At 44.0% G+C, this 13,045-nt stretch overlaps 1 protein-coding gene and 1 long non-coding RNA gene across 2 annotated transcripts; one reads left to right on the top strand and one right to left on the bottom strand.

Moving 5' to 3' along the window:
- Positions 1 to 1,050: 1,050 nt before the first annotated feature.
- LOC311316594 (beta-1,3-galactosyltransferase 1-like) lies at positions 1,051 to 2,037 on the top strand (the record flags this gene model as incomplete). Its single annotated transcript, XM_084447481.1, has 1 exon — positions 1,051 to 2,037. One exon carries the CDS (start codon positions 1,051 to 1,053, stop codon positions 2,035 to 2,037), a length of 987 nt encoding a protein of 328 aa, XP_084303607.1.
- Positions 2,038 to 11,591: 9,554 nt separating this feature from the next.
- LOC311316064 lies at positions 11,592 to 12,155 on the bottom strand. Its single transcript, XR_014630696.1, has 3 exons — positions 12,017 to 12,155; positions 11,838 to 11,927; positions 11,592 to 11,708 (listed from the first exon to the last, which is right to left on the bottom strand). It is a non-coding gene; the product is annotated as an uncharacterized lncRNA (long non-coding RNA).
- Between the last annotated feature and the right edge of the window lie 890 nt (positions 12,156 to 13,045).

The following is a 13,045-nucleotide window of genomic DNA, read 5'->3' as shown; positions in this document are numbered from 1 at the left end:
AATGTTGCCGATATCTGCCAGCACAGGAATTTTTTAAACCCTCTTAACTTAATAGGTGTGACTCTGTTTTTTTTTCATTTGTGTATTGAATGTAGTACTTGTGTGTGTGTATGTGTGTGTGTGTGTGTGTGTGTGTGTGTGCATGTTTGGGTATAAGTGTCTGGCATAGCAGCTTCCTGATGCTAAGAAAATGGCAATAGAATGTTATTCATTCCGTCAGGAGAGGAAAGCTCATTACTGAGGAATGTGTCCCTTCATGCCAAGATCAGAGTGACACAGAGAGAGAGAGAGAGATGTATTTTTGAAAGTGCCCACCCTTTTTCAAACGGTTTCCAACGGAGAGTTCCCAGATGGTTATGCGAAGCAAACGAACCGGCGCGTCAGGTTAGAGAGAAAGAGGGGGAGAGAGATTTAGAGACAGCAGTGTGTGTGTGTGTGTGTGTGTGGGGGGGTGCAATATGGAGATGAAGAGAAGGAGAATGGTGACTAGCGACTTTATAGACACTAGCAGTCAAAGCAGAAGACCACTAACAGTAGGCCATTACACTAAAGAAAGACTCAGTTCAATCTATCAAGCTAAATAAATTAAATTAAATCTATCAAGCTATCCACAACAATATTTGCTGCAATACATCTAGCCTACATCATCTGACTGGTATAATGAACAATGAAGAATCAGAGATCAAAATTCCACAATTATACATATATACATCTCATGTCAATCGAAACTGATTTAATCTAATTTAATCTAATAATAATTTTGTTTTTTCCTGTCTCTAGACTCAACAGCTGACGACGGAGAAGGCTAGACTACTGAGATCCCGGATGGAATATAGTGATGAAACAAAAACATCGAGGAAAAACAACAATGTTCCTCTTCGAAGGCAATTCAAAGAATTACTAGACTTTAAAAACAGCCTATTATCAAAAATTTGTGTCAAGGTTCTCGTGGAGGCAGCCTCACGCTGCGCCACCACAGACAGAAGGACAACTGATGGAAGTTCTGCCTCATCGTTTCCAATGCTGCTAATGCTAGCCGAGTGAACAGCTATGCCTTCAAAGGTGTCCTGCTTATACCTCTTGACCGTGGTTTGCTGGGCTAGCGCTCTGTGGTACCTGAGTGTGTCGCGCCCTTCCACTTCCTATGTGGGCCAACTGTCCATCCCCATCCGCAAGACAGTCAAGCCCCACAAGAACGTCACCTTCAGCAACATCCGCGCACGGCCGCTCAACCCGCACGACTTCGCTTTCCTCATCAACGAGCCCAAGAAGTGCGAGGCCGAGGCCCCCTTCCTGGTCATCCTCATCAGCACCACCCACAAGGAGTTTGATGCCCGCCAGGCCATCCGAGAGACCTGGGGTGACGAGAGCACCTTTACCGACGTCCGCGTCGTCACACTCTTCCTGCTGGGCCGCAATGCGGACCGGGTCCTCAACCAGATGGTGGAGCAGGAGAGCCAGATCTTTCACGACGTGGTAGTGGAGGACTTTGTCGACTCCTATCACAACCTGACCCTCAAGACCCTGATGGGCATGCGCTGGGTGGCCACCTTCTGCCCCAAGGCCCAGTACGTCCTCAAGACGGACAGCGACATCTACGTCAACATGGAGAACCTGATATTCAACCTCCTCAAGCCCGCCACCAAGCCGCGGCGCCACTACTTCACCGGCTACGTCATCAACGGGGGTCCTATCAGAGACATGCGCAGCAAGTGGTACATGCCCAGGGACCTGTACCCGGAGAGCAAGTACCCGCCTTTCTGCTCGGGCACCGGGTACGTGTTCTCGGCGGACATCGCTGAGCTCATCTACAAGACGTCGCTGCACACCAGGCTGCTCCACCTGGAAGACGTCTACGTGGGGCTGTGCCTCCGCAAGCTGGCCATCCACCCATTCCAGAACAGCGGCTTCAACCACTGGAAGATGGCGTACAGCCTGTGCCGCTACCGCCGCGTGGTCACGGTCCACCAGATCTCGCCGGAGGAGATGCACCGCATCTGGAACGACATGACCAGCAAGAAGCACCTGAAGTGCTAGCGGCGGCGGACAGGTACGATAGCAGCAGGGCCAACCGGAGGAGCCCTCAAGCCCCTCCCCCTTCTCCTATCACTGCTTTTCATTGGCTATGTACATCACATGACACGGACTGAGGAAACAGTATCTAAGTAACTGTGTGGTCGGTTGGAGAGACACTTTCTCTCTCTCTTCTTTTTTCTTTATCAGGCCAAGGCTATTCTCCTTACATTTAACTGATATATTCTTCTACAGTACATTGTTCACCTCACCTATTTATTAAATGTGTAAGGCTATCAGGTGTATGCTCATTTATATTAAATAAATAAAATAAGAATGGGTTTTGCCAAACCACAGTGAGTATCTGTTTTGAAAAACATTTAACCATGAAAGTTGTATCAAAAACAAGTTATATTCCACAGCCCAGCTATTTCTAAGCGCGAAAATGGCATTGCTGGGCAACAACATTAAAGGGCAGGCCCTTGAAGCTAAGCAAGGGAGCACATAGCGGTGCAGAATTATTAGCTCAGATGCTATCAAGCTTTTTACATAGCGCTTGGTGTGTAACTATGCTAATAATGAGAACATGAGAACCTTGGCCCCTGTAAACCGAGATAGTAAAAACACAAAGTATCACCACACGCACTCAGTCTCCTGAATGAATGTTCACTCATGATTCCAGTCTTTTGTACATTTAATAAGATAATGTATTTGTGGGATGTGCTGTACTGTTTAGTACTGGAAACTGCTGTTGTCATAGTGAACACTATGATGTGTTCACGGTGTTATGGACCTGTGTGCTGTGCTGTAGATCTATAACCACGTTGTCCATAACAATGATCTTGGAAGTTTGTGTATGAAGATACTGTAATGATTGCTGAACGACTTGATAGACCTGTTTGCCTCTGTAATTAAGTTGTATAATATATTATTTCAAAGATCAAACATATTTTCTTACTATCGTTACAGAGTTATTTGTACTACAGTATTATTAGTAGAAAACATTATTTCTTGAACACACATTTTCTTTGGGATGTACAAACACCATTGTAAAGATATTAACCACACGTATTCCGATGTGATTGCTATTCTATCTGTGTGTGATGTACAATTATGTGTTTTGTCTCCAGCGGTGCTGTGAGCAGACTGCTGAGTAGTCAATCACAGTACATGCTCTAGCAGACTGTAGCCAATCCCAGTATATGTTTTATTAGGTGGACGAGGGATGAATCAATGGCTGCTTTCCATTTCAAACAGCCTTGTTTGCATTATTTTTGTTCTCAATTATTTTGGATTAAAATCTGATGTTTTACAAGACTTGTTTGTTGTTGTGATTACAATAATGCAGCACTGTTGACATCCACAAACCTGCCTTATACCTGTATGTAATATACTACTGATGGGGAACTCCATAGAGAATGGTAAATCGACTGCACTTATATTGTATACTGTAGCACTTTTATCCAAAGCACTTTACAATGGCCCCTCACCCATTCTCACACTAATGGTGGCAGCTGCAAGGCGCTACCCTGCTCATTGGGAGCATTTTGGGGTTCAGTGCTCAAGGACACATCGACATGTTGACAGGAGGACTCGAACCGGCAACCCTGTGGTCGTTGGACGACCCGTGCTACCTCCTAGGCCACAGCCACCCCAGAGAAGTGCCTCTGAAAGCTTCTTATTGTACATTTCAAGCTACATGATTCTGAAAATCAACACTCCCTTTCTGTGTGTGTGAATGCATGTGGTTGGCTGCATGTGCTTGTATCGTATGTGTGTGTGTGTGTGTGTGTGCAGGACCTTTGCTATGAATTTTGGGCCCCCTTAAAGAATATTGGTGTGGGCCCCTACCCCTCCGACTTTTCGTCACCACTTTTTTCGACCCCTTTTTAATTTTTTTTTTTTATTATGTATCATTTTGTAATTATTTTTCAGTTTCTCTATGTTCTTTTTCCAATTAACCTCTCCATAGACATTTACTTGTGTACTTCCTGTGCTTGGACTGTCTCTGTCTGTAGCAGTTTCATGACTGGAACTACCATGAGCCTCTTCACTCCCTTCACTCTGTTTCTAACTGGCTAGGACCTGGCTCTGTAGACAGTAAGAACAGAACAGTGTATTCTTAAGACTTGGGAATAAATCTATGTAGCACTGTAGAGTTTACAGGAAGTTGGCTAGGCGGCTGTTGATTGGCTAATAAACGCCTCTCTTATTTCAAGAGCAAATACCCTCTAAAATAACAAAAATGAACTGAACAAATCAGCATTTAAACTGAAATCAACTGAACAACAACTGAATTTATATGAATTAACAACACTATTTATTTATTTATTTATTTATTTATTTATTTATTTATTTATTTATTTATTTATTTATTTATTTATTTATTTATTAACCATGAATTTCTTTATGTAATGTAACTGTTTCATATGTAGGCTATCTTAACCTCTTAATCTACATGTTACTATTCAGCACAGTAGTTCAGTAATAAGTTTAACTAGCCAACCAGTGTCTACCTCACTCACTCACTCACTCACCATCTAAAGCATCTTCTGGGGGTGGGTGTCTAGGTCAGACGAGGCCACAGCTGATTCTGTGAGTAGCAGGACATAAAGGTTTTAAAAAGAAATCAACTCTATATGAATTTATATTAATTAACTTAACACTATTTATTTATTTATTAACCATGCATTTCTTTATGTAATGTAACTGTTCCATATGTAGGCTATCTTAACCTGGGTTAACTTACATCTACATTTTGCTATTCATAGCAGTACAGTAGTTTAGTAATAAGTTTAATAGCCAACCAGTGTCTACCAGTCACTCACTCACCATCTAAAGCATCTTCTGGGGGCTGGGAGTGGGTGTCTAAATCAGAGGGGGCCACAGTTGATTCTATGAGTAGCACATAAAGGTTTAAAAAAGACATGTCAACAGGACCGGCTAGCTAGCATAGCACATTATAATTTAAGCATTCATGAGAATGAAAACATGTCTCCTGGCTGCTGCTACTGGATTTTTATGTATTTATTTGGACAGGAAGTATTTGCAAGTGTGCCAGCTGGCAAGGTAGCTAACAGTAGCCACCTCACTAGAACAGTGCAGTGGTTGAGGCTGGCTAGCGAAAGCTAACTTACTAGAACTGTAGTAGCTGTCTAGTTAATGGTAGCTAACGTTATCTAGCAGCTATCTTACCAGAACAGTAGTTGGCTGGTTGCTAGCACTGTAGCTAGCTGTCTAGTTAATGGTAGCTAACGTTATCTAGCAGCTAGTTTACCAGAACCGTAGTTAGCTGGTTGCTAGAACTGTAGCTAGCTGTCTAGTTAATGGTAGCTAACGTTAGCTAGCAGCTAGCTAACCAGATCGAGGTGTTACCAGAATATGAGCTTACTAGCTAACGTTAGCTACCTAGCTTAGCACTTTCTTCACACACTAGGCTAACGGCTCTTGTTGTCATGGTTAAAGTGAGACCGCGGGCAACTGACCGACCGTCTTAACATAGCTACTCTCACCTTTCTTGTGGGAAAAATGCTTATGGGCTCCCGCTCTGCTGCCTTTTCTCCTGGCCTCTCTCTCCACTCTTTTCTGGTGCCCGGATTTATGTATGGGCTTGATGTTTATGATTTAACGTTAGGCTATTAGTGCTAGTATTTCACAGCCAGTTGGTATAGTGACCTTAATGTCAAAAGAGGTGAGACTTGCCAGCATGAACCATGGCATGGACAAAACCATTTAAGAAGGGGTATATTGCTAAGGAAATTAAAACGTTTTCCATCTGTATTGCATTATTTGTGGCTTAATTAGAATTCTGATGCAGCATTAGTGTGACTGATCTACATGCAGAATAATTTTGTCATAGAAAGAGGGACCTCTTGTTTTTTTTGTGGGCCCTTATAATCATCATCACCTTTCACCGCTAAACAACGGCGCTGTGTGTGTGTGTATGTGTTTGTGTGTGTGTGTGTGTGAGTGCATGTGGTTGGCTGCTATGGGGTGTGAAAAGTGCCCTTTGGTTGCTTGTTCAAAGCTTACTTACAACGTGTATGTATGTGTGTGTGTATGTGTGTATGTATATACATACACACACACACATACAGACATACACACACGTTCGTGTTCGTCCAGCAGAGCTCACTACAAAACATGCGCACATGCGCGGTAGTCGATCGCACTTTAAATGAATGGGGGAGCTCACGTGACCGAATGACTTTGCGTTGTGAGTTGTGAGCTCAGTGGGGCGTGTATGTGTGTATGTGTGTGTGTGTGTGTGTGTATGTATGAGATCGAACATAGCCTACATACATACATACATACATACACACACATACACGTTCGTTCCAACAAGCGCAGCTATATGTGACAGCGGCTGGTGATTTGGTCCGCAACTCGGCAAACCCCGAAATGCGCTAGAGGGCAAAATAGCTAAAAAAACTTTTTTTTTCGTTTTTTGTTTTTTTGCGTATTACCAAAGTTGAAGTTGTGAAGAACCTACTTACTATAACAGACAACAGTTTTAGGTTCACGAAATACGTTTAATTAGTCTGCAAACTAAGCTCGTTTTTAGCTGATTTCGAGCCGGGTTTGGGGGCGGGCAGATCGATTAGCATGATTTGTTTTCATTGGCTGTTGCTTCCGGGTTCTCCACCCCCACCCTGCCCATAAGAACTGCACGCCGTGTTTGTTTACATTTCAGTTCCAAGTTTAACCATGGATGCTACAGCTTTTGCGAAAGCTCTGAACAAAGATCTGCTCAACGCCGCTCGACGATTCGACAATGGAGAACTTATGGATTCGTACCTAAAGGACTACATGGATGTTGACGATGGTACAAACTCGGAATGTGGTAGTGAAGAAGAGGACAATGCTTCGAGTAAGCTATCTTTATACTATCTGTGCTGTTTACATTTACGTTAGTCGTTTAGCAGTAGCTCCTTTCTAAACAAGTGACTGAGTCTAGCTAGCATAACAAATCTAGCACTAACGAACAAAGGCTAGCTAGCTAACATTAGCTAACATGCTAGTTAGCTGAGCTAGCCCTTTGTTCCTAAACTACCCAGCGAGGCAGCTAATATCTAGCTAGCTAACGTTAGCTAACATGCTAGTTAGCTGAGCTAGCCCTGTGTTCCTAAACTACCCAGCGAGGCAGCTAATATCTAGCTAGCTAACGTTAGCTAACATGCTAGTTAGCTGAGCTAGCCCTGTGTTCCTAAACTAGCCAGCGAGGCAGCTAATATCTAGCTAGCTAGCTAGCTAGCTAGGTAGCTATTACAGAGAGAAACAGAATGAGAGAGCATGAGAGGTATGTTAGTCTGACACCTTGTTTTTTGTTTTGGTTACAGCATGAGCAAGAACAAGCTCCAGGCCATAGCCCAAGACTACCAGGAGAATGGTGGACAAGTGCAGACCCCCATGCGCTTGGACATGCAAATGCTACAACTGGCAAGAGCATCTGAAACCCTACTTCCGGGCACTCCCACAGATTTCGAGTTACCAGCACTTCAGGTAATTATCATGCATTAGCTAGTCTATTTAATCAACACTTTCTGGTACTATTTTATGTATATGGAGTGCCAGTACTGTGGGCAATAGTTTAATGTACTTTCTTCCTTCTATTCTATTGCAGTTTTGATGCAGAGAGACCTGGCATGGTTGTGGCCAGAGAACACCGTGATGCACCAGCAGTCGAGTTTCAGCTGCTGCGCAAGCCTGATGTCCTGCCCCCCAGAGAAGGTCTTCCTGTGCAAGCCCCACCCGGACTGGACATGGCCAGACAGACGTATCTCTTTAACAAGATCAGAGAGTTCTGTTCTGATGAGGGACGAGACATCACATGTCCCCCGCCAAACTCCACAGCAGCTCAGAACAAGACTGTCCGCTTGTAGATTCACTGCAGATCATCAGGATGGACAGCACTGCAGGAGAAAGGCCACAGCCTTTTCCTGTTTGTATACTGAAGCATTGCGTGTTCTCTTGCACAGACTTGCGCACACTTGCACAGACTGCATTGTTCGAATATTGAATACTGAGCCGAGTACTGTTATTACCTTGAGTATTGAGCTGGGGACTGTTATTACTTTGTTGTACACTTGATCACAATGAACACTATGCACCTTGTTATTACTTTGCTGTGCACTTGATCACAATGAACACTATGCACCTTGTTATTACATTGTTGTGCACTTGATCACATTGAACACTATGCACCTTATTACTTTGTTGTGCACTTGATCACAATGAACACTATGCACCTTGTCTATACAACTGACTGTACACTTTAACACTTAGACTGTTGCCTTTTTTTGTACACTTTACTACTTATGCTTGTAATGTATATCATGTATTTGACAATAAAGAACGTTAAATTTGAACTTCATCTTATATTGTTCTTAACTGCATTCACAACACAAGATTAATACTGACTCAAAGAGTGTGGGGTAATCAGTGAGAGAGCACCCCACTCTCAGGTAATACCCCAAGTTGACAGCCATTCTGACAGATAATGACAGATCGTCCAGTGGGGGAGTGGCTGGGGGTGGGGTTACCAGGCTATTGTTCACGCCCATTACCTGGCAGTCAGAGGTGTGAAATTGTTGGAGAACTTTGGAGGGCGATTTCTCAGCTAAGTTGATTTGGCAGTACTAGCATTCAAATAAGCATATCTTCTTCAAATATGTTCAGATTTCAATGTATGAGACCTCATTTGAAAGCTTACAATCTGCACTTTCATAATCTGTAAAAAACTGAAAAATGAAAATGCCTAGTTGAGGACCAAATCACCAGCGGCGGTCACATATGTGAAACTGCTTGCGCATACAATCGCGGTAGCCACCGCACTTCCGCGTGACGTCACCGAATGCTCTGCCGCTGTTTAGAGAAGAGCGTGTATGTGTGTATGTCTGTGTGTGTGTGTGTGTGTGTGTGTGTGTGTGTGTGTGTGTGTGTGTGTCTGTTTCGACTCGCTTAATGAATGACTTCGATACATCGCTTCAGAGAATGAAGACGACTATGGTAAATATAGCACAAAAAATATGAATATCTGCGTGGTTAGATGTATCGGCTTTTACTGCAAGCTAGCTAGCTTCCCAGCTAACGTTACATAATTCACTAGGCTAGCGAAGTGTCTACCAAGACTGTGGGTAACGTGAGATGGTCATATTATGCGAATTCAACTCGGTATATTATGTAGCTGTATCTAGCTAGCTCCATTACTTTACAGTTTGGCTAGAGAAATTTGGCTAAAATCACGTCACAACTGTATTCCCTGTGCAGTAACGTTACTCATTCAGCACCTGCCTCCATTATTAACGTTATAGTGTATGCCTGTGATCAGAGAGGAGCGCGTTATTCCCTCTAGCCTTAATGGTTTGTAAATGTTATAAAGTGTCTATTGCAATATGGAGGTACATTATTATTTCCCATATGCTGTATTCGAGAGTATAGGTTTTGTAACTATCTCCCATTTACATTACATTATTTTACATTTACATTAGCCATATACATGTGCATGAACGCTCTGCAGTAATGACTTGGTGCTATTATCACAGTACTTCCCTACTAACACACGCAGGTTGCGCAAACGTTCTACATACGGCCGCTATAGGTGACGATTCATCTGCGCCGCGTGCGGAAATTACGCGGCCATTTACGGAAACGCGAGATCTGCCGTTTAGTAGACGCTACGTTAGAACGACACGTCATTCCGAAGTTGCGGCCGCGTGCAAAGAACGCACGTGATCACGTGGGCAGGAACCTCCGTTATAAACTCACTTGGCTGACACTAGATTAACAGGTATTTATATGACTTGGTCTGCACGTCTTTTTCGCACGGTGCAAATATGGTGCGGCCGCGTGCAAAAAACGTGGGCAGGAACTTCCGTAATAAACTCACTTGGCTGACACTAGATTTACAGGTATTTATATGACTTGGTCTGCACGTCTTTTTCGCACGCAAATATGGTCACTTACTGACCACTGGCTATATTTAGCATTTGCAGTACCACTGGCTATATTTAGCATTTGCAGTACCACTGGCTATATTTAACATTTACCAGTACAAAAACGAATTAATGCTATATGGGGATATAGCAGCAAGCATTATGATACAAACCAATATAAGACTGAACAGTTTAGAACATTTTATTACACAAAGTACATTACAAATTAAAAGTATACATATTTACAAGGATGAGGTTTACGGTCTGTCACATTACGCATAGCCAGAAAAGCAAAAAAAAGCATGTACAAGCTCTGGCTAGCAACCCACTATCTGACAATTGCAAAAGTTCTAAAAACAAAAATGAAACAGTGCGCATTCTGTAGCAGGCAGACCGGGAACAGACCGTTGTATCCCACAAAAAAAAGGTTAAAATTTACAAAAACTATTTACAAAAAAGGCATCCATCCTGGCAGGCTGGAAAGGCAGGTTTAGGGAGACGGGCTGGGGGTCACCCACATCTGAATCGAGGGTCTGGGCAGAAGAGGTCATCCTCATCTGAATACTCCACTGTGGTCAGGGCTGGAGCTGCGGTCAGGGGCTGGGCTGGGGAGGTCAGCTGGGCTGGAGCAGATGCCTAAGGACATAATGAAATGGCTGTAAAAGCAAGTCGCATACGTTCATTGGAAGCGTGCCATGTCACTGGATACGAGAAAATTAACTGCCTGACATCACATACCTTTTTGCATCGAGCAGGGGCATGTTTCAGCATCTCCTGCAGCTGGGCAGACACCTCCGTCACAGTGGTGCTTGGCTTACAGGCCATAACTGCACCTTTTAACCAAAAAGGGAATGGTTTCAATGCACATGGCATGAAGCAAAGACAATGTATTATTTTGCGAAAATATGAACAATCCCTTACGTAATATGACATTGTAGAGGGTCATATTCTTCAGAGGCTTCTTCCCCCTCTTCCCATGGACGCTGTAGACACACCACACTCTGTGTATGGCAATGGCTGACAGCACCCGCCGGACCACATCTGGCAGATCTTTGCCGCCAATGGAACTCAGATATCGTGTCTGCAAAACATAAAGACAATCATTTACTTTTACATTTCCTTAACACTTCCCTGCAAAAATAAGGAACAAAGTTCTGCCCTGAAGTTACTCACCATCTTCCTTTGATGATCCTTGTCCTTCAGCTGCTCCTCCAAGACCAGCAGCTCCTCCTCCGTTTTAGCAGGGTGCAGGTCATCCAGTACTGCTCCCCGATAGCTGTCTGCAGACTCGCCGGACAGTCTCTGCTCCAGTCTCTGCTCCAGCCTCATCATTGTCTGTGCCATCTCCCTCAGACTCTGCATGACGCTGGAGAACTGCTGACACATCATCCTCTGGAAGTCTGGATATTAAACACAGATGTGGCTATAAGTAATTGTACGGTCCCATAATGGATATTCAGCTCAAAGTATATCCCTACATGCAGCATGAAGTAGTTCACAAAATTCAGCATACCAGCATCTGCAGAGCTTGATGGCAACACTGCTGGAGCTGTTGGTCTCACAGGCGATGGCATCAGAGAACTACCTGAAAACCAGAGGATAAAGGGATGAGCAGGAAACTATGGTGCTGGCGGCGTAGTGATTCTGGTCTGGCCGGGGTGCTAATCGCTGATGCATGCTGCTCGTGCCTGGACGTCTGAAGGGCTGAAGGGCCTGGGCTCACAGCGCCTTGGCTCAAAGGACCCGGGCGATGAACATCTACTGCCGAGTAGTGAGATGTGAGATGAGCGAATTAGTGAACTGAGTACATGAGTCTTCAGAAAGTCCTGAGTTAACTGTAAGTGTGCAAATATGCATAGACATTTCACCAACACAAACATGCATGGATACCTGCATTGATAACTGGCAGAGCAGGCCTTCCGGCTCTGGCACCTGGCATAGCTGGTCTGGTCTGAGTTCTGCCGACCGGCTGCCTGGGCACTGGAACATATAGTAGAGGTAAATTAGCTCAGATTAGTCAACTCAAGTAGTACTCTTTTGGGACTGTTGAATGCACTTTATTATATTACCTTCGTCACTGGAGTCATAGCGTGTGTTGCGCTGTCTCTTCCTTGTGTGTTGGGAGTTAATCCATTGATGACTGCTGCTCAAACACCTTCGCCAAGGCACTGGCTACTTCATAATGCTCTGTGTGTTCCTCAGCAGAGACAGAGGTTGTCATGGCTCCTCTTGATGTGCTTGTGGAGGTAGATCTGGGAGGTATAGGAGAATGGGCACTCAGAGCAGGAGAACACCCAAGTCTTGCACAACTCTAACATCACAGCTAGGAGAGCGAATGAGAGAGACCATTAAAAAGGATTATCTCACCTGTAGTACAAGTTCAAATATAGAGTGATTATACGTCATTGTAAATGAGAGCTTACTCTCAATTGATTCACGAGGTTAAATAAAGATTGAATGAATATGTAGCTAGTGGGGGGTTACAACCACACAACTGTGGAGAGAGAATGAGACACTTGGTTCCCTCCTCTACTGGTGTTCATGGCCATGGCCACACACCTGGAATACTCCAACCCTGATTTAAAGGCATAAAAGTGGGGAACACATTCTTGAGACGGTTCCTAAAACTGGAGGGAAAAAAAACGGGAAAATGATCTTCCCTCTCCTCATCACTCACTTCTGCATGGGGCTGAGCACATGGGATAGCGGCTCAGCACACAGGAGAACTGCACAGAGAGGAAGGAGGAGAGAGAAAACCAACAACAAAAAATGCAAGAAGGGTTAATAACTGAGCGAATCTTGCAAGTTTGCACTACAGGGAAGCAATTGCTCAATTTCCCTGATATTGTGGCGTCACTGGCATCAGTGATGCATCTTATGAATCTCACATGTCTACCGCTAACATTAACTCAATATCAATATCCCCATTTGTTTATCCCGTCTATGGAAACGTATGTGCATTTGTACTTACGTGTGCCTGCCTTTATTGATGATCAGGTGTTTCTCCACCTAAGGGCTGGCCAGACAGAACCATCAGAGACCATTGGGCTGAGCTGAGGAGAGAGCGACATGTTAGAGTGTATGTGTGCATATGTATA

The sequence above is a fragment of the Borostomias antarcticus genome, assembly GCF_949987555.1.
Source record: "Borostomias antarcticus genome assembly, chromosome: 12".
In the NCBI taxonomy this organism is placed as follows: domain Eukaryota; kingdom Metazoa; phylum Chordata; class Actinopteri; order Stomiiformes; family Stomiidae; genus Borostomias; species Borostomias antarcticus.
This window is presented reverse-complemented; position numbering and strand designations above follow the sequence as displayed.